Below are 26,997 nucleotides of genomic sequence, written 5' to 3'. Positions count from 1 at the left end.
ATATTTTTATTATTTAAAAAAAATAAGAAAGATTGTTGTGGGGAGTTCTGCTAAAAATGTTTGAAAATAAAATGAATTTCTTAATTAAAAAAAAGAAAAAGAAAATAAAGAAGCTTATCAATGGCATACTTTTTGTTTGTTTTTTGTTAAGGACTTCTATTGTGGCTAAAATTACCTTTTGGGTATGAGGAAGGGGGGGGGTATGGAATCACCTCACTATAGATATACCTTTTGTGATATTATTATATAATCTAAAGGTAGTTATTTTGGAGGATGAGACTTTGTATAAAACTCCCTAATATGTAAATCCCCTCACAGGTCTGAAGTTAAGAAAACATCTAAGTCTGGCTGGGTAGCTCCCTTGGTTAGAGCCTTGCCCCAGTACAATACTATGGGTTCCAGCCCTGATCAGGACACATACAAGAATCAACCAATGAATGCATGAATGTCTGTATGTCTGTCTGTCTGTCTCTCTCTCACCATTCCTTTCTCCCTCTTTTCCTCTCTAATAATAATAATAATAATAATAATAATAATAATAATAATAATAATAATTGATGTTTCTCTCGCCTTTCCTTTCTCTGCCTTCCTTCTCCCTCATTTCCTTTTAGGCATCATTCCACGACCCCCTCCCCCGACAGCTGCCTAAAGGCCCCACACATCCTGACCACCACGCCAGACTTTCCGTTTCTCCTACTGCATCAGAGCAGATCTTGCCCATCAGGGCCTGCCTTTCCTTCTTCATCTGCCTTCCACTGCTTTCCTGAGAGATCCCAGAATAGATTCTTTCCTTCTCCTAATCCATCTTCACTGCTATATTTTTGGTTACTAAAACCCTTAAAACCCCTCTAAACAGCCGGGACTGGTTTGGCTCAGTGGATAGAGCGTCGGCCTGCGGACTGAAGGGTCCCGGGTTCGATTCCAGTCAAGGGCATGTACCTTGGTTGCGGGCACATCCCCAGTGGGGGGTGTGCAAGAGGCAGCTGGTCGATGTTTCTCTCTCATCGACGTTTCTAACTCTCTGTCCCTCTCAATTCCTCTCTGTGTAAAATCAATAAAATATATTAAAAAAAAAAAAACCCTCTAAACAAATATTGTATGATTCTAAGAAATTCTTAATTTAAGGGATTTGATAATGACATTGTAGCTTTAAATTAACCTGTTAACCGAGCGGGACATATAAATACGTCAAACGTAAACAATATCGGGAATGGGTAGGACGTATGAATACGTCCTTGAAATATATGCTGAGCCCCGAGAGGGACGGTATATATTTTTTGTAATTTTTTTAAAAAAATATTTCACTGATTTTTTACAGAGAGAAAGGAAAGGGGAGGGATAGAGAGTTAGAAATATCGATGAGATGAGAGAGAAACATTGATCAGCAGCCTCTTGCACACCCCTAACTGGGGATGTGCCAGCAACCAAGGAACATGCCCTTGACTGGAATCAAACCCGGGACCTTTAGGTCCGAAGGCCGACACTCTATCCACTGAGCCAAAATGGTTTCGGCTATTTTTTGTAATCTTTATCATTGTTTGTAAAATTTATAATTTTTTAATTTGACTTGTCCATTTTTTTTTGTTGGTATTCTTTTCTATTTTTTTTTTGTAATTTTGTATTTTCCTTTGTGCTTTATATATATAAATAAACGAAAAAATATATATATTTCATTTATTTTCATTAAGTATAAATAAAAAAAAATAATATGAAATTACGTCCTCTGGGCGTGACGTACTAACACGTCCTAGTGAAAGAGTACGCGCCCATTACAGGTTGTGTCATTAAAAAGGGAACTCCCTGGTTAACAGGTTAAATTGTATATATATCCTACCTAATAAAAGAATAATATGCAAATTAACCATCACTCTGCTACACCACCAGCCACTCCTACCAGCCAATCAGAGCGAGTATGCAAATGAACCCAACCAAGCTGTCTACAGCCACAGAGAGCAGGAGGGAAGCTTGGGATTCCCAAGCAACATAGGAAGCCAAGCTTTCTGCCTGCCCTTGCCTGCCTAGGCCTCCACTAAAGGCTACAAAGTTTCAATTGTAGAAGGTAAATAAATTCCAGATATAAGGGCCTCTGCTTGGGTTGCCAGGGGGGCGTGGCCAGCTTACAAACCACCACAGACCCCTCACTCAGGCCACCTCATGCCCCAAGGGAACCCCCACCATGCCCCAAGGGAACCCCCACCCAGAACACCCTTCAGGACAAACAAGCTGGCCCCCACCCATGCACCAGGCCTCTATCCTATCTAGTAAAAGAGTAATATGCAGATTGACCATCACTCCAACACACAAGATGGCTGCCTCCAAATGATCAAAGATGGCTGCTCCCATGTGGACACAAGATGGCCACCACAAGATGGCCAGCAGGGGAAGGAAGTTGAGAGGCACCAGGCCTTCAAGGGAAGGCAGTTAGCGGTGATCAACCTTGCAGGGGAGAGTGGTTAGGGGTGACCAGGCCAGCAGAGGAGAGAAGTTGGGGGCAAACAGGCTGGCAGGGAGCAGTTAGACATTAATCAGGCTGGCATGGGAGTGGTTAGGGGGTGATCAGGCTGGCAAGCAAAAGTAGTTAGGGGCAATAAGGAAGGTAGGCAGGCGAACTGTTGGGAGCCAGCAGTCCTGGATTGTGAGAAGGATGTCTGACTTCTGGGGTCCCAAATTGGAGAGGGTGCAGTCTGGGCTGAGGGACACTACCACCCCTGGCCCCATGCATGAGTTTCATGCACTGGGCCTATAGTACACATATAAATGTATATATACACATATTCTCACTTGAGGATACTTTTTTATTGATTTTAGAGAGATGAAGGGAGAAAAATATTAATGTAAGAGAGAAACATTGGTTGGTTGCTTCCCATATGCACCCTGGCCAAGGATTAGATCCACAACCATTTTTTATACAGGTTAGGCTCCAACCAACTGAGCCACCTACCCAGGGTAATTGTCCATATTTTTATATGCACATTTAGTTTGTAGAGGTAAAATGGCATAAATTCTGGATTCCCTTCTAAATACTTTACACCCCCCAAAAAATAAAAAGAGAGAAGAGAAAGAAAAAAAGGACGAAAGAAAGGACAGAGGGAGGGAGAAGGAAGGAAGGAGAAAAAAATGAAGTAAATGTGGTAAAATCTTGATAATTATTGACTCTGGGAGATGGGCATATGGATGTTATTTATAGTATTCTACTTTTGGATTCATCTGAACATTTTTATAATAAAAATAACAAAAACAAAAGCTTCTCTGGCTTATTATAATTTTTACAATAGAATGTCAATAATTTAAAGCCCTTTTGGAAATCTTTTGAGGAACAGATTAGAATTTAACTTTTGTTAACTAGGTACTATGAAGCAATAAATGTGCCATGGAAAGGAATGAGGAGTTGTGTGTGTGTGTGTGTGTGTGTGTGTGTGTGTGTGTATCAATCTCAAGCGTTCTATGCATTTGCTTCAGAGAAGGGGGCTTAACGTCCCTTTACAGGAGCTCACAACTGTAAAGTTACTAAACATGATTCTCAGTTATGCTTTACATGAGTAGTTATAGTGTTTCTGTTCCAATAAAAAATGTGAGATGCATTCTTAGTATCACAAATGACAATTCGGTCTGAATTCCTTCAGGAAACTCACTTCCACCTCTGCCCTTTCATGGTCATGTACATAGTGGTTAGGATTTGTGTTATTATTTGGACAGTGTTATTCACCATAGATCATTGTAGTCAGGGTTAGGAATATTCCCATTGAAAAAACATAAGTTCCAAGTAGTTAAAACAAAAACTGCGAAAGTTCAACCTTTTGGGTCTGCATGTCAAGTCAGTACTTATTTATACCAAGGTGTCAGCTAGAGCAACTGAAAGAGATAGAGACAGAGACAGAGATAGAGATATAGAGATGCCCTCTTGCTATAATACTTTCTCACATTGTGATAGAGAAGTTCTAGGAGTTTAAGGCTTTACCTTAAAATTAAACATTTCAAAGATAACCTATATAATAAAAGCATAATTTGCTAATTAGACCCTACATCCTTCTGGACTAAGCCAGGGCTGCAGCCATTATGGTTGCAAGTGAGGGATCCAGGCAGCTAGCTGCCTGAAGGCCCACTCTTGCATGAATTTCATGCATTGGGCCTATAGTGGAATATCTATTCTAATAAAAGGATAATATATAAATTGGTCATGACACCCTGACAGTAACAACCGAATAGCAGGCTGCATGGGGCAACCAGGCTGGCAGGGGCTTAGCAAGGGATGACCAAATGACTGAACAGCAGGCTGCCTGGGGTGACCAGCTCAACAGGGGAGAGGGGGGACAGTTGGGGGTGACCAGGCTGGCAGGTGGCAGTGAGGAGTCATCAGGCTAGCAGAGGGGGGCAATGAGGGGCAACCAGATGAGCAGGAGGGCGGAGTTGGGGGTGACCAGTTCAGCAGAGGGGAGCTGTTGGGAGAAACCAGGCTGGCAGTCAGAGACAGTTAGGTGTGATCAGGCTGGCAAGGGCAATCAGGCAGGTAGGCAGTTGAGCAGTTAGGAGCCAGTGTTCACAGATTGTGAGAGGAATGTCCAACTACCGGTTTTGGCCTGATCTCAGGGATCAGACCAAAATCGGCAGTCATAAATCCCCCAATGGGTCCCAGATTGGAGAGGGTGCAGGCTGAGCTGAGGGGACCCCTCTCCTGTGCACAAATTTCATGCACTGGGCCTTTTATATTTATAATACCATTTTACTTTACGAATCCCCAAACCATTCAGGTCCAGTGAACTACTCATCATCCATCCTCAGCATGTGTTTAAGCTTGGCATTAGAATAAAAGGTGAATGAAGAATAGAGAGGTAAGAAAGATAGATGAGGGAATTATAGTCATCCATTCATTTGGATGTATGATTTTCAGGTATTTCTATGAATTTAATATTCTATCAGTTTTTAATGCCACAGGCAGTCAACAAAGAATTTTTTTTCTCTCCATTGATTATTGGACATGAATGATCTGCCTCATTTTATGTGTGTTGCAGGATAGGAAATGCAGTATTCGGATAACTTCTTGAGTTTTAAATTCAATGATCGTAATGTCTCCTTTTACTTTTCATTGATGGTAAGGTAATCCCCTTTATACTTAGAGCATAAAACAGAATAGAGTTGACATTGCTACTGACACCTGAAAATTAAAGCTATACTCAGCCCAATATAACTAACAAAATCAGCTTGTTATTAATATAGTCACCTGTGCTACTTACGTGGAGAACTGCAAAATTTAGAAAGATATTTTTATGATTTAGGAAATGATGGTTTTATTTTTTTCTAAAAATAAAATTTGTGTATATAACCTTCACAATAGGATAAGTCTCAAACAGGAAGTGATCTAAGGGAACATTATCAAAGAGTCCCACTGAGATTGCAGGGTTCTGTATTCAGTCCAAAATAACATGAGTTTCAAAATAGTAAACTAGCACAGAACTTCATATCAACAGGTGCAATGTCTTAAATTATTTTCCTGTGATTAAATTACAAAGGCACTACTAATTTTATTTGTTAAAGTTAGAGTGAATTTCACTCTAAGTATTTATCCTACCTTTGGGAGATGTTACAGCTGTTGATTGCACAGCAAGATTTAGTGATGTCGTTATAACTGGTGTTGGTCCAGATGTTTTTGCTGCAGAAATTGTTGATTTTAATACAGGACTGGTTGAAGTTCCAACAACTGAAAAAAATAAATTGTGTCAAAGTGGTTGCATTAAAATTTACATTTATTTTGCCAATCAACAGACTATTATATTTAAACTAGTAGTCCAGCACACAAATCCGTGTGCCAGTAGCTCACCAGTAGCTTACTGCCGCCCTCCAGTAGCTCTCCATTTACTGCCTTGCCCTCCTGTAGTTCCCCGCCTCCCAGCTCCTCATCATAGCTTGCTACCCTATCCCCTCCTATAGCTTCCCCTGCACCCCCATTCTCCCCTCATAACTTGCTGCCCTGCCCCAAACTGTAGCTCTCAGCCACCCACCGTAGCTCCCTGCCCCACCCTCCTGTTGATCTGTGATCCAGTCATTATGTGATGGGTAGTTATGCTTCGCAGTGTAAAAGCCATTTGCATATTACAACTTTATTATATAGGGTAAAATGAACTCCGTGTATATGCTGTTAACACAGCCAGTAGGGCATGAATTTGAAATTGTTTCTAATTGTTATTAAGTCAGCCAATACTATCTGCTTCTCACCAATGGTGTGAATTTTCAAGATGGCTGGCATGAGCAGTCTGTGGGTCTGAAACAAAAAAGTATCTGACAAAACTAGTGCGGAATACATGTGTACATTTAAAATTTAACAATATTTTTAAATCAATTAAGCTAATGTCAGATGAAATAATTAGACACTCTCTGGGCAGTGGATATTTTACTAAATATTCTTAATTTTCAACATGCCTAAATTTTTGGCCATTAAGTTACTATAAATCTGCATTTTCAAATGTTTTACTTCTCCAAATTTTAACAACCAGGGGCACAGAAATGAAAGCAACTGTGATCTATATTACATATTTACTGTTAATAATTCATTATTTGGCAATAAAAACTCAATATTTAATAATTCTTAGTAGTTCCATTAAAATATTACTAATTTTTCAAAGTGATGTAGGAGTTAATTCTGAATGATTTATAAAACATTTGTTTCACATAATATTATTATAATTTATTAGCATTTATATAAATTTTTTATCCTATATATTGCTATTCTTGCCTCTGTACACTCACTGTTGGGTTGAAGATCAAAAAGGAACAAACAAATGTCTACATACTTGGAAAAAATATCCATGTCCATAGAAGGCATTATTTTTATGTTGTTATTTGACTATACATACTTTTTATGTATGTATAGTCAATGGAGTAGCATTCAGTTAAGATGACGGATTTTGAATAACAAGGACTTATTCTTTTTGTTATTTTTAAAATAAATCTTTATTGTTCAGATTATTAGAGTTGTTTCTCTTCTCCCTCCCATAGCTCCCCTCTACTCAGTTCCCACCCCATCCCATACACTTACCCCTCCACTGTCCTCGTCCATATGTTTAAGATTTTTGTCTAATCTCTTTTTGCACCCTCCATACCCTTTTTCCCCTGAGAATTGTCAGTCCACTCCCTTTCTATGGCCCTGATTCTATTGTATTATATTTCCCAGTTTATTCTGTTACTCAGATTTTTAATTCACTTGATTTTTAGATTCGCCTGTTGATAGATATGTATTTGTTGTCACTTTGTTGTTGATGAATTTTATCTTTACCTTTTTCTTCTTCCTCTTCTTAAAGAATACCTGTGGTCCCCTTTGGATTCCTTTTGTTTGGGATTCTGTGCACTTCCTGAACTTGTAAGTATATTTCTTTCACCAGATGGGGGAAGTTTTCAGTCATTATTTCTTCAAATAAATTGCTCTTTCTCTTCTCTGGCACTCTCACAATTCTGATGTTGGCACACTTGAAGTTGTCCCAGAGACTTCTTACACTATCTTCAATTTTTAAAATTCTTTTTTCTGTTTACTTTTCTGCCTGAGTGTACTTTGCTTCGTTGTATTTCAAATCTTTGACTTGATTCTTGCGTTCCTCTAGTCTGCTGTTGGGTCTCTGTATAATATTTTTTATTTCAGTCAGTGTATGTTTAATTTCTAGTTGGTCCTTTTTCATATTCTCAAGGGTCTCATTAAATTTATTGGCCTTTTCTAGGAAATTCTTGGAAAACCTTATAACCGTGGTTTTGAATTCTATATCCAGTTGTCTGTTCTCCATTTCTTTCATTTGTGATCTGTTTCTTTCTGCATTTTCGCTGCTTCCTGAGTTGGTAGGATAGCTTTGTGTGCTAGGTTTCCTATATGGCCCAGTGGGTCAGCCTCTCAAGTTACCTGAGGTGGATATTCTTGGTGCTCCCCTTTGTGTATACAGCCTTGTTGTAGTTAAGTCTTGATTGTTGTTGGTATTACTGGGAGGAATTGACCTCCAGGGCAATTGGCTGTGAATATCAACTATGTCTACACCAGGATACTGTCTGTATTGGAGAAAGCCTTATAGGACCAGACTTGCAAAATTGCAAAAGCCTCTGTGGTCATATTGGATGGGGCGGAGTCTCAGGGCTGAGCCAACAGTCTTGGCTTCCCTTCAGCCCTGCCCTTTGCACACACCTCCAGACCCCCTGCCTTCCATGGATCCCCTGAGTTTCTGTCTGACAGTCCAGATTCCCCCTGTAAGAGCATGAGTACCCCAGGGGCTCACAGGGAACTGGGTTTCAGTGCAGTCAGGATCTTCTGACTCCTTCAGCTTTGGAAAGCCTGTGGCAACCGCTGCAGTCAGACCTCTCTGAGTGCACTTGTGCATCCAGAACCCTGCCACTGTGGCTCCCCTGAGCCTGCAAGTCTCCGTGCACATTTCTCTACAGTCCAGACTCCCCCAGAATGAACCTGGGTCCATGGTTTTCAGTCAGAGTTGGGTTTCAGTGCAGTGGCAACTGGGGTTCAGTGCAGTCAGGGCTTCCTTTTCTCTCCTGCCAGCCAGGCACTCTGCAGCCCTTCTTCTGTGCGAGTGTAACTCCCCACCTCAGCGCCTTTGTGGCTCCTCTGATCCGTGAGCTTTTCTCTTTCCTTCTAGTTGCAGAATTTCCATTTAGCCAGCTTTCCTGTGATTTTGGATGATGTCCATTCTGTCTTTTTATTTATTTATTTATTTTTATATATTTTATTGATTTTTTTTACAGAAAGGAAGGGAGAGAGATAGAGAGCTAGAAACGTCGATGAGAGAGAAACATCGACCAGCTGCCTCTTGCACACCCCCTACCGGGGATGTGCTGTGCCCGCAACCAATGTACATGCCCTTGCCCGGAATTGAACCTGGGACCTTTTAGTCCGCAGACCAACGCTCTACCACTGATCCAAACTGGCTTCGGCCTGTTCTTTTAGTTGTTGCTTTGAAATTGTTGTGCTTACCTAGGCCACCATCTTGGTTTTCCAGGTTTTCAATATCTTGCTCTCTTTCTTCTTCTGGCACCCCCATAATTTGGATGTTGGTATGCTTGAAGTTGTCCCAGAGGCTCCTTATGCTATCTTAATATTTTTGGATTCTTCTTGCTTTTTCAGTTAGGTGTTTTTTGCTTCTTCGTATTTCAAATCTTCAACTTTATTCTTGGGATGCTCTAGTCTAGTGTTGGATCTCTGTATATTATTCTTCATTTCAGTCAGTGTATGCTAAATTTCTTATTGGTCCTTTTTCATATCCTTAAGGGTCTCACTAAAATTCTCGGAGGTTTCTAGAAGATTCTTGAGTAACGTTATAACCGTGGTTTTGAACTCTATATCCAGTAGTTTGCCCTCCTCCATTTCTTTCATTTGTGACCTGTGTCTTTGTCTCTACATTTTGGCTGCTTCCCTGTGTTGATAGAGTGGCCTTGTGTGTCAGGTGTCCTATAGGGCCCAGTGGATCAGCCTCTCCAATTACCTGAAGTGGACACTCTTGGTATACCCCTTCGTGGTCTGTGTGCACTGTCTTGTTGTAGTTAAGCCTTGATTGCTGTTGGTATTACTGGGAGGAATTGACCTCCAGGCCAATTGGCTGTGAGGACCAGCTGTGTCTACAATGGGAGAATTGCTATGCTAGAGACACCCTTATAGGGTAGGACTTGTTTCAGCCTGCCTCCTCTGCACCTCTGCACTTCTGCATCTCCACACCTCCTACCAGTCTCAATGTACTTTTTTATTGTTGTAGAACTTCCACTCAATCAGCTGTCCCATAGTTCTTGGATGATATTTATTTTGTCTTTTAGTTGGAGTTTTGATGTGGTTGTAAGAGGCAGCAAGTACAGGTGTTTATTATGCTTCCTTCTTGGTTATCCCCCAACAAAGACTTATATTTAAATCCCAGTGCTATGTCATTTCAGTAAATGTATGTCACTAGTATAATTTTCAACTTTAAATTTCATCCCAAATTTTCCTCTTTAAAAAATTTTCCTCTTTTAAATTACGAGTGTAATTTTTAAAGTTTTTTAATTAAAATATTAAAAAATAAGATATGTAGCCTTGGTATTATAATTATGTATTTTACATTTCAAAAATAATAAAGTTCAAAGATTGTTTTTCACTGTAGTAAAATAATTGTTTTAATCCTTTAAAAAGATATATATAATCTCACTAATTATAACTTTTATTACATTAAATATAAGGTGCTAACTTCTTCAGTTATAATGAATAAAAATAAACTTAACTTAAAATTTTTCCTCTTTTGAATCTGGAAAATACCAATAATCTTTCATGTCAGTGAAAAGTAATATTTCAAATGCCATGAGATAGGGCATATTTCCTGTTTCACTTTACAGCAGCAGTTTTCAACCTTTATATCTCATGGCACAATTAATAATTACTAAAATTTGGCGGCTCATCAAAAGAATATATTATAGATTTTTTTTTTTTTTTTTTTTTTTTTTTTTTTTTTTTTTGCCAATCTGACAAAAATAATAGGTGTAATTTTGATTCACTCACATCGATGGCTATTGTGTTGACTATTGTCGTTGTTTTCATTTGACAATCTAAGGAAAAAGAGATCAGTGCCCCTGACTAAATAATTAGGTATTGCATGTTTTAAAAATTCTTGTGATACACCCGTGGAAAATTGCTACTTTATATTTTTGAGTGCTTGGAAATGTTAGCACTTAGCACCAAACTTTGTTTATAGCCAGTACACAGAAATTGCTTGATGTATTCAGCATATACTAGTTGTGTTCAGCACATACTGAAATGACAGAACTGTTTTTTCACAGGCTTTATGGAAATCAAATCAAAAGCTTTTTTCACCTCTGGAGATATACTTCACAACTTTCTGGTCATCCCTCGCTTTCCCACAATATTCATCAGGGAGAAGGAACCTAGCATAGATGAGGTTATCTTCTCTCTATTGTCATTTTGTTCTGTCTATCTTTCTTTTTCTCTGTAGTCCATGATGAGACACTAATTTCTAAGTTTAAATTAAGGTTGAAGAAGTTATTCAAGGAAGCACATAGCACATTGACTGGAAATTTTTCTTGTAATTATTTGAATGCTTCTCATCTGTTGACTTCCAAAATAGTAACAATATTAATTGCTGAGTATAACCAACATCTCTAGAGATATTTTTCTTATTTCCTCCCTCCCCCTCCCTTTTTCTCTCACCCTTGCTTCCTTTCTTTTTTCCCTACCTTTTTCCTTTCACAAACACTTAGTAACAAATATGAAAAGCACAATTCAATACAGTAAAATATTCTATAATGTACCACATATTATCACCCTTGAGTAGCTTTCAATCCTGTAAGGGATGTGATGCTTATATATAACAAATAATAAAAGATATTTTGTATGTAGAACAGTGTTTTTCAAAGTGCAGGTTATGATACATTTAAAGAATAGTGCATAACCTGATGCATCTAAAACCATATCTCCTTCCATTCCCATACACTCAACTTTGAGTTATGAGCTCACATTTGCATTATACAGATCACGTATCATAGAATTCTACACTTGAATCCTATATAATTTTATTATCCAATGTCTCCCAATACATTTAATTTAAAACAACAACAAAATCTGTTTAGTGGATTATAGTCAGAACTTTCGTCAAATGAAAGAGAAAAGGGACAATATTAGGATGATATTGCAAATAACTTTATGAAGCTTTTGTTTCGGTGCATGTATGTGTGTGTAAATTTAATTGAAAGATGTGCCACACAAAACATATTCCTTACTGTGATTCCAGCTAAAAAATTGAAAGTTAGAGCATAAAATATTTTACAAGAGTTTGTCAGATAAAAAATGACCACCCTGCTGGCATGAGCAAGGAATGCTTCATTCAAGAATTGACATAAGAGATGGAGTTTCAAGAGTGTTACCACACAGGAAGAGGAGAGGACATAAGCATAGATCTGGAGTGGGGAACTGAGAAGTAATGGAGAAGACTTCAAACAGTTCTGTTTGGCTGGATTGCAATACCCTCTTCATGGATAGAGTGAATGTTTGGTAAAATTCTGGAAGCCAGATTTTAGAGAATCTTGAACGTTAAAGCCAGGGACTTGGGACATTATCAATAAGTCAGTAGGGGGTTTTGGAAAATGAACAAAGATAAATTGTCCTGTAGACAAAACGATGAGGAAATGGTGTAGCAGAAAATGAGAAGACACCAGTGGAACTGAGCTGAATGTCCCCATTTTTATATTAGCAATGTCCGCTGCCCTCCTGAAGTCAGCAGGTGAAATCAACAAATTCCCACCCATAAAATGACTTGAGGCAAATTACAAGGAGGCAAATTTCTAACCACTGATGAGGTAAAATGGAGCTGTATTGTAAGACTTTCCTTCCTCAGCATCCTTCCACACATTTGGCCACTGATTTCCATGAGTAACCCTTACTCCATTAATACTCAGAATTAACATCTCTATTATTAGTTCTTCAGATTGTTCAACAGAGAGTATGTCCTCTTTTGGCAAGGACTGACAACTCCGAAAAATACTGAGTGAACCAGGTGAGCGAGATACAATGTGAGCTCTTTCTGCAGATTAATCCTAACAAAAGCAGGGCAGTGCTCATACTGTCATGAGCATCATTTTACAGATTAGGGCCCTGAAGCTCAAGGAGGCTAAGCAGTGTGCCCACATTACACAGGGGGAAGTAGTACAGTCGAAATTTTAATTCAGACAGCCTTGACTTCAGAGAAGATACCCTTCACCACCACACATCTTGCCGTGGGAAGGTGGCTCTCTGCAAAGCCACATACCCCAACTCCACCTGCTCTTTGCCTTTGATAAGGCATGATAGTGAAAGGGAGGAAATGACTACACAGTGTTTCACCTTTATGTACCTAGAATGAGAAAACAGACAAAATAACTCACCATTTTTCCCCTTAAAAATAACAAACATTCATTCTTTCAAATACACATACATACACACACGTATTAGACTTATTGCTTTAAAGGAAATTTCTAATCTGCTAAAACTATATTTGAAAAATAAAAATAGAAATTAACTCAGTTTAAAAGTCAGCAAATAGAAATTTTTTCTTATTGTACGGTGGATAAGAAGTATTCCCACTGTTGAAGGTTTTATTGACCATGATGCAAGAAACAGTTATAATTGTATTGTATTTATTGTGCAGTAAAGTTTCTTCCAGGCTTGATTTGATGTCATCAGAAACTATTTAAGAAAATGGTTTATTCTGAAGTATTTTCTCTTCATGAGATATGGTGAAGTAGCATGTTCCCTCTCTTTATCTCCAAGGTGATAAAAGGTAAATTTAATAGGACCCATGCTTTGCTTATGACAAGGACTTTACTTGTGCCAAGTCAGACAGTGTTGGTCCTGGGAAGTTGTAAGAGAAGCAGATGGCATTTTGTCCTGATTCCATCCTATGTCCGTACACCCAAACTGAGGGAACACAGGGACACCATGCCACTCATTTCATGTGCTATGAAAGGACAAAGCATTGTTGGGGTTTTAATCAAATAGCTATTTTAATTATAGAAATGATATGATAGATTTATGCTAAGGAATTTACATAGATCCTAACTAGTCTTCCATTCTCTGAAGTTCAAGGTAGAGAATTCCCCAGTGTTCATATGTAATACCATATGGGATCTTTCTTGTGAACTTGTATATCGTGTCTTTGAGAATTCAGCTTATGGCTGGAAACCAAGTATCATATCTTCAAATGACCAAGTCATCTACCCTAATCTTCCTAGGTAACAAATAGTCTCTAAAAGTTAGAATTCCATTTATCCTTATAATGAGCAGCTATTTCTCCAGTTATCTGTTCCCTTACCAAGTCCATGTCTAAAGTCCACTGGAAATTCACTACTAAAGAGAATAGATCTTGCTTCTTCTAGGTCAACACAAACACTGAATGACTAAGTTAGATTTCTAGAACTTGAAACTTGGCAAGAACTTTTTGCTATCCTACTCTAATGCAATTTCTACATTTTATGGCTTAGACCAGTGTTTTTCAACCTTTTTTGGGCAAAGCCACACTTGTTTCATGAAAAAAATCACGAGGCACACCACCATTAGAAAATGTTAAAAAATTTAACTCTGTGCCTATATTGACTATATATAAAGTAATTCTCTTGAATAGGAATCAAATAAACACAAAGAAAGTATTTTATAATTACTTTATTATGAAATATTAAGTAAACAAAATAGTGAAAAATTATAAAATTCTTGTCTTGTCTGCACCTGCGGCACACCAGGCAACATCTCACGGCACACTAGTGTGCCGCGGAAAAGCGGTTGAAAAACGCTGGCTTAGACAATATATGAGTTTAAGGTAATTTCAAAATATAATCACCCCAGTAAAATTGTCCTACTGATTTCCAGTTCAGCATTCTATTATGCAATTTAGAAAGTTCTGTGTTTCTCATTCTACCACTAGAGACTCGATGCATAACATTCATGCACTAGGGGTGAGAGGGGTCCCTCAGTCCAGTCTGTGCTCTCTCACAGCCTGGGACCTGCAGGCAGACATCTCCTGAGGAGTCCTTAGTGCTGTTGAAGAAGCAGGAGAGGCTTCCACCACTGCAGCTGTGCTTGCCAGCCTTGAGCCCAGCTTTTGTCTGAGCATCTACCCCCTGGTGGTCAGTGTGCATCATAGTGACCAGTCATTCCACTATTGGGTCAATTTGCATATTAGGGTTTTATTATATAGGATACGGGCATGTGAAATGCACCCATGAAGTTTCTCCTGAACTATCTCTGAAAAAATATTTACTTTGTCAGTTTTAATTATAAACAAACATTATATATATATATATATATATATATATATATATATATATATATATATTTTTTTTATTGACTTTTTTTAAAGAGAGGAAGAGAGAGGGATAGAGAGTTAGAAACATCGATGAGAGAGAAGCATTGATCAGCTGCCTCCTGCACACCCCCTACTGGGAATGTGCCCGCAACCAAGGTACATGCCCTTGACTGGAATCAAACCTGGAACCCTTCAGTCCACAGGCCAACACTCTATCCACTGAGCCAAACTGGTTAGGGATATAAACAAACATTTTGTAAGAGTTAAATTCTTTAAGGAAATAGAAGAATTATTTCTTTAGAAATATGTAATTACAGTATGTTAAAATGCTAACTACTAAATAGTCTCATAAACCCTCAAAGTATCATTATATATTAGGTAATATAATTTCTAACCTAGAACAACCAATATATAAAATTTCAGATAAAATATATAATTCTATATTTCAATAGATTATTATGTATTATTTCCACTAACTGATATTACAGTCACCTACTATATTACACTGTCAAGCATTCAGAAATTTTACATCGATTTTATCATGAAATAAAATAATTTCTTACTGTTTAGTTTTGATTTTCTGGTGGTTAGCCTCATATACATCCCAGTGTATAATGGATATGAATCCACTCTTAAGTTTGGGTAGCAATGCCCAAATCAGGATATTATAAGTAGTAGGCGTGACCCTTTCCATAATTCGTCAGTAATTAACATCATTATAATAATTCTTCTTCAATGGGTACCTTTTATCTTCTTTGTTAGTAAAGGATCATTAGTGAACTTTAAGTTGAAAATTTTAACTTTCTCTCACACATTACAAATGTGTATCAAGCCTGCTCTGTGTGGCTCAGTAGTTGAGCATTGACGTACGAATCAAGATTAAATTCCTGGTTAGGGCACATGCCCAGGTTGTAGGCTTGATCCCCAGTATGGGGCATGCAGGAGGCAGCCTATCAGTAATCCTCTCTCATCATTGATGTTTATATCCCTCTCTCCCTCCCGTTTCCTCTCTCTGAAATAAAAATATATTTAAAATGTATATTAAAAATAAAAATGTAATATATGTCAACTGTATGCACAAAATTAAACTATATTTAAATTGATTAATTAAATAAAATATGACACCATTTTTCATATTTCCACCAAAACAGTCTTCAGAAAAAATAAGGCACCAACTCTTTGATGATCAGTTTCACAGTAACACACATTTACACTAATGAGATCTTTTTCAACATAGCAAAGGTTCACATTGGTTCACTGCTAACCAAATACATGCAGTTAATTTTTTCTCAAAAAAACCCAACAATTACTATGGGAGGATGTATCCTTAATTATTTCTTCTATTTGCATCAATCCAAAACTTTATAATCCTCTTAAAATGTTTAAGTAATGCACTAACCAATAAATTACTTAACTCAATTTTCATGAAGTAAAATTTCATTTTGATATTTGATATATATATATATTGTATATACAAATATATATATGAAACATTACACAATTATGCTAATGTGCCATATAAAATGGTGCTATAAATTAATATTACAATATTAAGTGAAATCAGAGTAAGGTGATGTCTCTGAATGAGTGTAGAACAATCAAAATCATTTTCTTGGAGGAAGAGATTCAAGAGGAATCAAATAATTGAAGACAAAAAGGAAAAAAAAAAGTCTCATGGGGAAAAAAGAAAGAAAGTACATTCAGGTAGAAGGGAAAGTCAACAGGTCAAATAAAATAAAGGCTGTACCATATAAGGCCTGTAAGGGGACACTGATATTAGACACTATAAGCAGAATCTTTTGGGAGAGGTAAATGGAAAAATCCTATTTTCAATAAAAACATCCATCAGAGCTCATGGCAACTCTTCAGTCCGCAGACCGACGCTCCACCACTGAGCCAAACCGGTTTCGGCTCTCGTGGCAACTCTTGAGAAAATAATTTAAAATATGAAGTACATTTTCAATTAAGGCTAAAAACGTCCTGCAGCAAGCAGAAAATTTTGAGAGTGATTAAATTTTCTAGGTGGAAAAGAAGTAAGAAGAAGTCTCATTTTTCACAGGGAGGGAAATATTCAGATCAGTGGGAGAAAGCTGTGCCCTACACAGGAACCTCTTCCAGTTGCCAGCCATCTGTGAGGTGTGCAGGGAGCGCCAAGCTTAGCAGGCTCTGAGCATGCACAGGTGTCTCAGCCACCTGGCCCCTCTGGGGAGAACAGGAAGGCAACATTACATTGGCGAGTTGCTTAAACAGAAAACAACAATAGCTGCAAAATGGACCTGAAAATCCAAGGTGTTTTGCTGACAAATGGACGGAGGTGTATAAGGCAAATGCCTCCCTTCGCCCAGGTGTTAGATTGGAAACTGTGGGGCAATGCAGTTATTTTTTCCTTCACAAAAAAATCATGATTCTTTAAAAGTCATGTTCCAGAATATGATGCTTTTAAATTGTGGACTCTATGAGAAAGGATTTTTGTCTAATGTACCAAGTTTGGTTGAAGAAGTTTGACTCCGAGATATAAAAAGGCAAAGGTTATATTTAATATTTATAGGGATGAGAATAAGAAGGAAAAGGAGCAACCTGGCCATACTCCTGGACTCCTAGACAATTGTCCCAGAATCCCCTCCACCATACTACACTCTGATTCCAGAGAGGAAGTGTGGTTCTGCAGGTCAAACACATCTTCAAAAAAAATTAAAAAAAATGATGCTTGGGCTTTGCAAGTTCTTGTATGCTCTTGTATGCCCCAGCAATATTTAGAAGCAAATCTCTTGAGCCCATTTCATGACTTCAAAAAGGGGATCCATTGGGTGCGCTCTCAGTCCTGAAAGAAAAGGTGCTGCTCTAGCCCTTCTCTGGACTCAATGAGGGGCAGCAACAATACAGGGAAGCACAATCCCATTGTCTCTGCCACGGCACCTCCAGCTTTCCTCTGAACTCAGAACGCAGCCACCTGAAGTCTTGAGTCTTAACTACATTTTCTTCAGCATTTCCTCAGAAATGTCAGAAATGGGGATGGTCTCACTAGACACCTGTAGCAGTAGGTCACGATAGTTTAGAATTGTGACTTTCACACATGGAACCACATGATGGGAGATAGAAAGAAGACAAAGATCTGGCAATTCTGACATTAGCTAACTATATAACTTTGAGTGAGCCATTTTACAACTCAGCCTCAGTTTCGTCTCTACAAAAAGTGGCTGTTGAACAACGTTTTTCAACTGTAAGATTGTATCACCTCTAAGATTAATTATAATGTAAATATTTATTATGGCAAAAAAATGAATTATGTGTTGCATTTCTACAAACCAAGAGGAGGCTTGTACGTTAGCAGTTTTACACAAGGGCTTTTTGGAAATATAACTTATTATCTGGGAGAAATCTGAGCCCTGAAGGCAATTCCATGTTTTTAAGGACAAAAATGTCCACATACATTTGCGATCTGATAATGTTACCTGGACCGAGTGAGTTTCTCTTTAGAGTGCTGGTCTACCTACAACAAGTGAGTTATTTTTTTTCTAAAAATAGTCTACAATTTTGCATTTGGAGCTAGAAAATGATATTTGACTTAATTAGAGGTATCTCATTTATCATTAATCTCCTGCTATTTTTGTCTTCTCTAATTGTAAAGAAAAATTCTCTAGCTGATTTAAAATGTGATTTAATTTGTGTAAGTTGAAGGACTGTACTTTTAGTAAAAAGAGGTTAAAATAAAAGGACAAAAAAATGATCTCTACCTTTTAAAAATTCAAAGATAATCATTTTTTTGCCCTGAAAAGAGTTGTTTAAAGAGACAAAAAATTTTAAATGATAGATAATGAATGCAGGAACACAAGCATGTGTGATAATAATTAAGCTCTGATCTTCTCATTTCTACATTTCTACAAACCAAGGCTTGTTCTTTAGCGGTTTTATATAATGGCTTTATGGAGACATAAACTTGTTATCTGGGAGAAATCTTTCATGTTATTTTTCTCTACATTGACTAGAGTCTTTGAACTAGAATGTCATGTGGTTGCAGTATTGCTATGCCAATATTTTAGTACTCCAACAACTTTAGAGTATATTTTTTATATTATTGCTAATTGTTATGAAAGTGAATATAACTAATTAAGATATGGAAAGTATTAAAAGTAAAAAAACCCAAAAACATTGATCATTAGTAGTGCCTCCTGTTTTTGGTTGACCAACCAGTTTATCCATCAGGAATTATTAAATACTAGAGGCCCAGTGCATGAAATTTGTTCACGGGGCTGGAGGGAGGGGATGTCCCTCAGCCCAGCTTGCATCTTCTCCAACCTGGGACCCCTCGAGGGATGTCCGACATCCCACAGTTGGACATCCCTCTCACAATCCAGGACTGTTGGCTCCCAACTGCTTGCCTGCTTGCCTTTCTGATTTCCCTTAACCGCTTCTGCCTGCCAGCCTGATCATCCCAAAACCACTCCCCTGACAGGTTGATTGATTCATAACTGCTCCCCTGCCAGCTTGTTTGCGCCCAACTTCTCTCCTCTGCTGGCCTGGTCAACCCAAACTGTCCTTTCCTGCATGGTTGATTGCCTCCAACTGCCCTCCCTTACAGGCCTGGTGCCTCCCAACTGCCCTCTCCTGCTGGCCATCTTGTGACTGTCATCTTGTGTCCACATGGGGGCAGGATCTTTGTCCACATGGGGGCAGCCATCTTGTGTGTTGGAGTGATGGTTGATCTGCATATTACTCTTTTATTAGATAGGATAGAGGCCTGGTGCATGGGTGGAGGCCAGCTGGTTTGCCCTGAAGGGTTTCCCGGATCAGGGTGGGGTTCCCTTCGGGTATGGGGCAGCCTGAGCAAGGGGCCTGTGGTGGTTTGCAGGCCAGCCACGCCCCTGAGTGACCCAAGTGGAGGCTGTGGTATCTGGAATTTATTTACCTTCTACAATTGAAAACTTTGTAACCTAGAGTGGAGCTAAGCCTCCTGCTTGCTCAGTGGCTGCCACCATTTCTGTTTGGATTTGTTTACCTTCTATAATTGAAACTTTGCCAGGGTGTGTGGAAAGCTTGACTTCCTCCATTGTGGGGAAAACTCAAGCCTCCTTCCTGGTAGCCATCTTGGTTGGGTTTATTTGCATACTCACTTTGATTAGCTTGTGGGTGTAACAGAGTGATGGTTAATTTGCATATTACTCCTTTATTAGTTAGGATATGAGAACAAAACCTCTTAGCTCAAAGTTTTGTCTTATCTTGTTCATCATTAGAACATTAACGTGCAACATTTTACTAAAAATTTCAAAGTAGAAAGATCAATGATATTTTAATATCAAATGATTCAGAGAAAATTTATGAAGGGTTTTTTAAGATACAACATCTTTCATGTCCTTATCACTTTATTGGTTACTTGTCCTGTATTTAGGGCAATATTGCAGAAAAGTGTTTACCTTTCTTGTTTTGCTGTAAATTAGCAGTGAAATGGCAAATATATTATTGTTTGGTCTCACTTTTATAGCAAAATCATTAATTACCCTGATCACAATAAAAACTATTTTGCCCTGTCATTTCATTTGCATTGCTATTTTTTAACACACACACACACACACACACACACACACACACACACACACATATATTCCCATGTGAATTCAGAAAATTCACTAAGTAATTGAATATAACCTGTGAGCAAGTATTAAATCAAGGGCTGTGTGAAATAGGAAGTGCAGGCTCTGAGGCCGTGTTGCCCAGTTTGAGCTCCGGCCCAAACACTTACCAGCCATGTGACTTTATGCAAATCGCTTAAACTCTTAAACTTCAATTTTCAATATTATAGAAACCTACCCTATAGGGTTTTTTCACAAATCAAAATATTAATATGTATAAAAAGGTGAGAGGTGCAGCTAATATCTGTGTTGTTACTTGAATTTATCCTAATTAAAAACCAAAAGGTCAGATACTTTTATGTTTCTTGCTTATACTATCTCTCCGTGCTTGGTTAACTTCTTTCAGGGCCACGCGCAATGCAGTCAGTGGACTCAAGATAGCAAAGTCTTTTTGAAAAAGACTTAAGCTCCTCCTAAATCATAACCTAGCTTCCATTTATGTCTTAATTTTGACAATGACTTTGCCAGATTTTATAATTTAGTTTTATTATTTTCTTTTTCTAATATCCTTATATAATTTCTTTTAAGAAGTTTTGATTATAATGGTAGACGGATAATAAATGGATAATAAGATTGCAGGATAATAAAAAGAAAATTTGAAGTTGTTTACTAGAAGTAAGATATTTTATATAGTGCAGTTTTATAGGCCTAGTTGCTAAGATGCTGTGGGCATGATACTACTGGAATCTGCAGAGTTTTATCAGGAATTATTAAATAGATCTCCACACTCAATGTTGTCTGTTTGCTGAAAAAAATTCACATATGTGTGCTACTATTTTGAAATATGTATATCTTCCACTGTTATTAATAAAACATAACACTTTAAAAATTGCTAAATATTTAGAAAGATTCTATTTCTAAATATGTAGGTGCTATTATTATCTTCTTAGAAATGGAATTCACAATAAATTCCATGAAAATGAGATTAATCAAAGAAAATTGGGGGCCACTCCCTTGTATATCTTAGTATATCAATAACAATACGGTTTTGTTATTTTGACTGGAGGCTTCATCTAACATCACATACTGTGTCAGAATTAGATATCTGGTCTCAAACATGTCCTGCACATGGTTAGGGACCCTCTTTAAACAGTGTGACCCAATACTTTTTAATTAGAAACCAGCAAGCAGGGGTTTATAAGCCCTTAGGGTTCAGGTATATCCTAGTTGTAAATGCTTGTGGACTGTCTCCCCACAGTCTCTCCACACAGGAGGAGGAAAAACTGCTCTGAGCCACAGGCCCAACAGGAGCCCATTCTGGATTAACACAACAGAGAAGTCATGGTGTCTACTCTGTGATTTTAGAGACTAGCTTTTATATGGTATGTTTTCCAAATTAAAAAATATATATATATTTTGAACATTTCATCAGGATGCCATCAAAGAAATCACCTGTGGTAGGTTAATTAAATCTCACACATTTAAAAATAACTCTGCATGTTGTGGGTCAGATGCAGCCCCTGGGAAAAGAAAGAGCTTGCACCAAATTCTGCGACTGATTATTTATTTAATTGGTAGGCAACAGAAAGGCTCCCAGAATATGTTCTCAAAGCCTATTTGGGAAGTATCTGCTCTGCTGACCGGGGGAGGGGGAGAATGCAAGAAAGACAGAAGTAAGAAATAAACTGTATACTTTTACCTCTCAATCAGAGTTCGTCTCATTATTTAAAAGTAGTACCCTCTTGGTTGATATCACCCAATTTTAACTAGAGGAATGAACCCTCCCAAATCCCTTCCCAAATGCCAAGATGAAGACTAGGATGGAACATTTTTTCTTATCTAAGAACAAATGTTTAGATGTGTTCTTTCTAATGGTGATTTTGATATTTAAAGGATGTCCAGGCTGGAAGGGATGTAAGAGAAGGAGCTAGAGAGCACTGAATTGTTCTGACTAAGGAAATGGAAACTATTTCTTTTTTTTTTTTTTTTACCCCTGAGGTGGGGGACCAGGAATAAGAAAAGGCTAAGAAAGAAGGAATTTTACAAACCAGGAGGGGATTTTGCCCATGCAGGAAGCAGCTGATCAGATTGAGATGTTACACTTTCATGTCAATGTTTCTCTCTTTCTCCGCCCTTCCTCTCTCTCTAAAACTTGATAAACAATTTTTTTTTTAAAGAACCTGGATATCTAAAACTCATTCTTAACTTTGCGTCACTCTGATGTAATAAGCCTTCCTTCCTTCAGTAAAGTCTGTTTGGACACACAGGCTCGGAAAATACCAAAACTTTAGTTAAGTGGCTCTTCTGGGACCCCATGAAAGAAAGGGGAACTGCGTGTTAGATGTTGCCAATGCAAAGTGATATGTTGCAAGATACCAAATGGAGTACAGGACTGGATGGATGCTGGATGCTGGAAGGAGAGATCACCTGGTAATTTATTCTCTGCCCCCCCAAAGGATTTGTTTGCAGAAATGTGGGACATTGGTATTTTCTTTGAGCAGAAAAAAGTCTTCAAGCATGTTTCTATATTACACAAAGACAATATCCAAGTGATATGTGAGTTATATAAATTTATTTTATTAGTTGATTAAATACCATTTACTAGATGCAGAATTGCTGAGTCACAGTTATGCACTTGCTGAGCAGAGGATAATCATAAATTTGCTCTATAGTAAATTATTTCAGACAGAGTTGGCTATAAATTGTTTGCTTCAGAAATATGGCAAGATAGATAATCAGAAAAATGGATTCTGGCGCTATGAGTAAGCACTTCAATGCAGCAGCAAAAATCATTGAAACTTGAGATCTCACTGGTATTAAGCAATAAAGTATTTTCTAAGTGTGAAGGTTGCCTTTAAATTACACTTGGAATTTATTTGTAAACTTATTTTTTTCTTGCTTGGAAGATGAATTCTGGTCACAACAATTAAATGAATTTGCCTGACAGAATAACAGAGAAGGTAAGAGAAATAAGTAGATATAATCTCATTATTATTAATATATAATTAGTTTCATTTATTCAAAAAGCCTAAGAAATACGGTGCATAATTAAACATTTTTTATTAGTTTAGAATCATTATTTAAGATATACCAGAATGATCGATTCAAACAATTAGAATTGAATGTCAGGATAGCATTAACATTTCTGTATGAATGTTACTCATATACATTAACATTTCTATTATGAATGCTGTACTTGACAATAGGCCCTTATTAAATATTTATTAAATTGTAAATATAAATAACCACAAGAGTAAATACTATGAAAAAGTCATTTTTTATACAGATACCACTAACAGTAATGTTTCCATGCTTGGATCCTGCACTCCCTATGTTGACAAGTGAAATAAGTGGGTATAAGGCATAGTAAAAATATAAAAATACCAAATATACACTTAGATAGCCAAAGGTATAATAAAGATTTGCATCAAAGTTATTTAATTCTGGCCACATTTTCAGTTACTCCCAGTCAGCCATGGTCCAAAAATGTCAAATAAAAAATTCCAGAAATAAAAAATTCTGGAGTTGTGAATTGCACACCCTTCTGTGTAGCATGAAATCTCATGCCATTAGCCTTCCTATCTGTTTGTGAATCATCCCTTTGTCTAGTGTCTCTATGCTTCATGTGCTCCCTGTCCATTAGTTGCTTCATAGAGTTCTCATTATCAGATTGACTGTCACAGCATCACAGTGCTTGTGTTCAAGGAACCCTTATCTACACTAATAAAAAAGAAAGATGCAAATTGGCCATATCTTCACAATGTCCACCTGCCAATAAGAAGTGAGTATGGAAATTATCCCAACAAAAATGGCACCAAGAGGCCGGGGGCAGGGTGAGACACTTGCATCCTCACCATGGCAATGACGCAGGCTTTCTGCACTACCCCAGCAGCTCAGGGCCTCTGGGCAGTGTGGGAAGGCAGGGCCGAAGCAGAAAGAGGTGGCTCCTGGGCCGGAGCCCAAAGGTGGTGCCAGCAGCCAGGGAAAAGAAGGCCTGTTATTCCATGAATCTCCATGCATCAGGCTTCCAGTTTTACTTATAATGGCCTCAAAATGAGTAGGGATGCTGGCAATTTGAATAAGCTAAAGAAAAACCATAAAATGCTTTAAGTGAAAAATTGCAAGTTTGGTACTAAATGCGGTCTAGGCATCCAATGGGAATCTTGGAATTATTACCCACAGATAAGAGGGGACTACTGTGCAAAGCAGAAGACATAAGTGCTAAACAATCTGGTTAGGCTTGAGTAAGGCTTTTGATTTTGACAGTACAAACTGAATTACAAGGCAAAAGGAGAAAAGCAATTTAGGAAAAAATTTAGAGCAATATAACAAACAGATCTGAGCTTTATATTAAAAAAAAAAAAATCTCCAAATCAGGTTTTTAAAGGACAGTATGTTGAACAGTATTTTTAGTATTTTTGATAGTAGTAAAGAAGATGACAATATAAAAAATAATTAGATAAATTATTGTTCATTTACATGATAAATTTCAGTAGACATAAATATAAACAAAAGAGCAATAGCGAAAAATATGCAAAGTTAGTAAAACAGTTTAAGAATAAATACATCATAAAAAGATGTAAAGCCAAAGGAAGCCTTAAGCAAGAAATAAATAATCATTATTCTATCTTAAAATTCTACTTGCAATGAAACAGTAGTGATGACATTATACTTTATAACTAAAAAGTATTATTAACTGTTCAATGTGGTTAGATCTTTATTACACCATGAATTCAATTTTTATGTCTGTGTTTTATGCAAGTAAGAGCAAAGTTGTCCAAGAAGATAAAGTAATGTGAGTAAAGATGCAAACTGGATTCCAGGAGGAAAAGAAAAAGGAGCTGGAATAATTTACTGTTTAACCTGAGGAAACTATGTCTAAAACTAAATTTAATCCTTTCCAAACTTAAGTTTCTTTAATATCATTTATCTCTCTATTTTCATTTCCCAATACATGAAAAGAAAGTGAAAAGAATTTCACCTTACAATTTTTGATATTTCACTACATGAAAAAATCAGTAATTACTTCTTAATATTCAGAGAAAATAAATAAGCAAATATAGTTCATTAACAAATAAATTCTCCTGTAAGCACATCAAGAAATACAAATAATATCTAAAAGCCAAATTCATTTGTAAAATATATCTTCTGTGAAAATAACATGATAACTTCCATAATAACAATGAGTAATTTTTAAAATTATCTGTTGGAAGAATAGCAAAAAAACTATAGTGCTTATAAAATATATTACTATTATTGTCATAATATTATAAAAATGATGATAATGCAACATTCTAATTCTATCTATACCAGTTTTTCAATGATAAATGAAAACTCTGAACTTAAAGAATTCAATAGGCAAGGCATATAATCCTAAAGATGTTTTGAGCTTTATGCAGCAAGTAAATAATGGATCAAATTTAAAAAAATTCAGCCAATATCAATTAAACATTTACTGTGGGTATAGCTTGAGAGAGAAGGATTTACCTTGCATCTAAAAAAACAACAACAACAAAAAAACAACAACAAAAAACTGTCTTGATACAAAGTGTCCTTTCTGTTCATCTGAATATCAATCAAAATTGTGTCAAAAGTTTAAATGTATTACAGATTTTAACTTATGGCACTCATATCAGCCATTTATTTCTGCACAACAAATTTTACCTAAACATGTGTCTTAAGACACCGATCATTTATTATTTCTCACAGTATTTAATGGGGCAATAAATTTAGACTACCTTTAACCAAATCCAGATTGGGGGTCTCTCATGAGAGAGACTCAATAACAATCTCTAGCAATTACAGCTAGGGCTTCAATCAGCTCCAGGCTTGGTGGGTCTGGAAGAGCCATTTACCAGGTGGCTCATGCACAGTGCTGGCACGGTGCTGGCTGTGGTGCGAGGCCTCAGTTTTTCCCACTGGCTCTCTCCACAAGGCTGCCTGATTGCTCTCATAACAGGATGGCTGGCTCCCCCTGAGAATGAGGTAGAAACCATAATGTCTTTTACTACCTGGCCTTGCCAATCACACACTATCCCTTCCACTGTATTCCATGAGTCACATAATTCAGCCTTAACTGAGAATGGTCCACTCTAGGGCCTGAGTACCAAAAGGCAAGGATCATTGGGGTCCATCTTGCAAACTGGCTGTCCCAAGTTTATAATTTGTTTGATTAGTTTGAAGGACAGATATGATTGGATTGAAAGTGAATGTCTGTGTCCTATACAATAAAGAGGTAATATGCAAATTGACCCTTATGCCCTGGCATCACAAGAAGGCTGCCCCATGCCATCACAAGATGGCCACCCCCACATCATCACAAGATGGCTGCTACAAGATGCCACCCCCACATCATCACAAATGTCTGTCCCCAGGTCACCACAAGATGGCTGCCTCCACATTGTCACAAGATGGCCTGCAGGGGAGGGCAGTTGGGGGTGATCAGGCTGGCAGGGGAGCAGTTAGGTGTCATCAGGTAGGCATGGGAGTGGTTAGGGGCAATCAGGTAGCCAAGCAGGTGAGTAATTAGGAGCCATCAGTACTAAATTATAAGAGGGATGTCCAACTGCCAGTGGAGGCCCAATCCTTGTGGGGTCTCAGATTGGAGAGGGTACAGGCTGGGCTGAGGGACCCCCCCTTCCCCC

General features: G+C 37.7%; 1 protein-coding gene across 5 annotated transcripts in view; it reads right to left on the bottom strand.

The window, feature by feature from the left end:
- EMCN (endomucin) overlaps positions 1-26,997 on the bottom strand; it is a 92,457-nt gene that overhangs the window by 48,216 nt on the left and 17,244 nt on the right. For all 5 annotated transcript variants that reach the window (XM_084873842.1, XM_084873840.1, XM_084873844.1 and 2 more), the window contains exon 2: positions 5,567-5,695. In XM_084873842.1, the coding sequence (XP_084729968.1) occupies positions 5,567-5,695 (129 nt within the window). The remainder of the gene's footprint in view (positions 1-5,566; positions 5,696-26,997) is intronic.

Source organism: Pipistrellus hanaki, assembly GCF_964339955.1.
Source record: "Pipistrellus hanaki genome assembly, chromosome: 1".
NCBI classification, from domain to species: Eukaryota; Metazoa; Chordata; class Mammalia; order Chiroptera; family Vespertilionidae; genus Pipistrellus; species Pipistrellus hanaki.
Note: the sequence above shows the minus strand (reverse complement) of the source record. Positions and strands in the feature narration are given on the sequence as shown.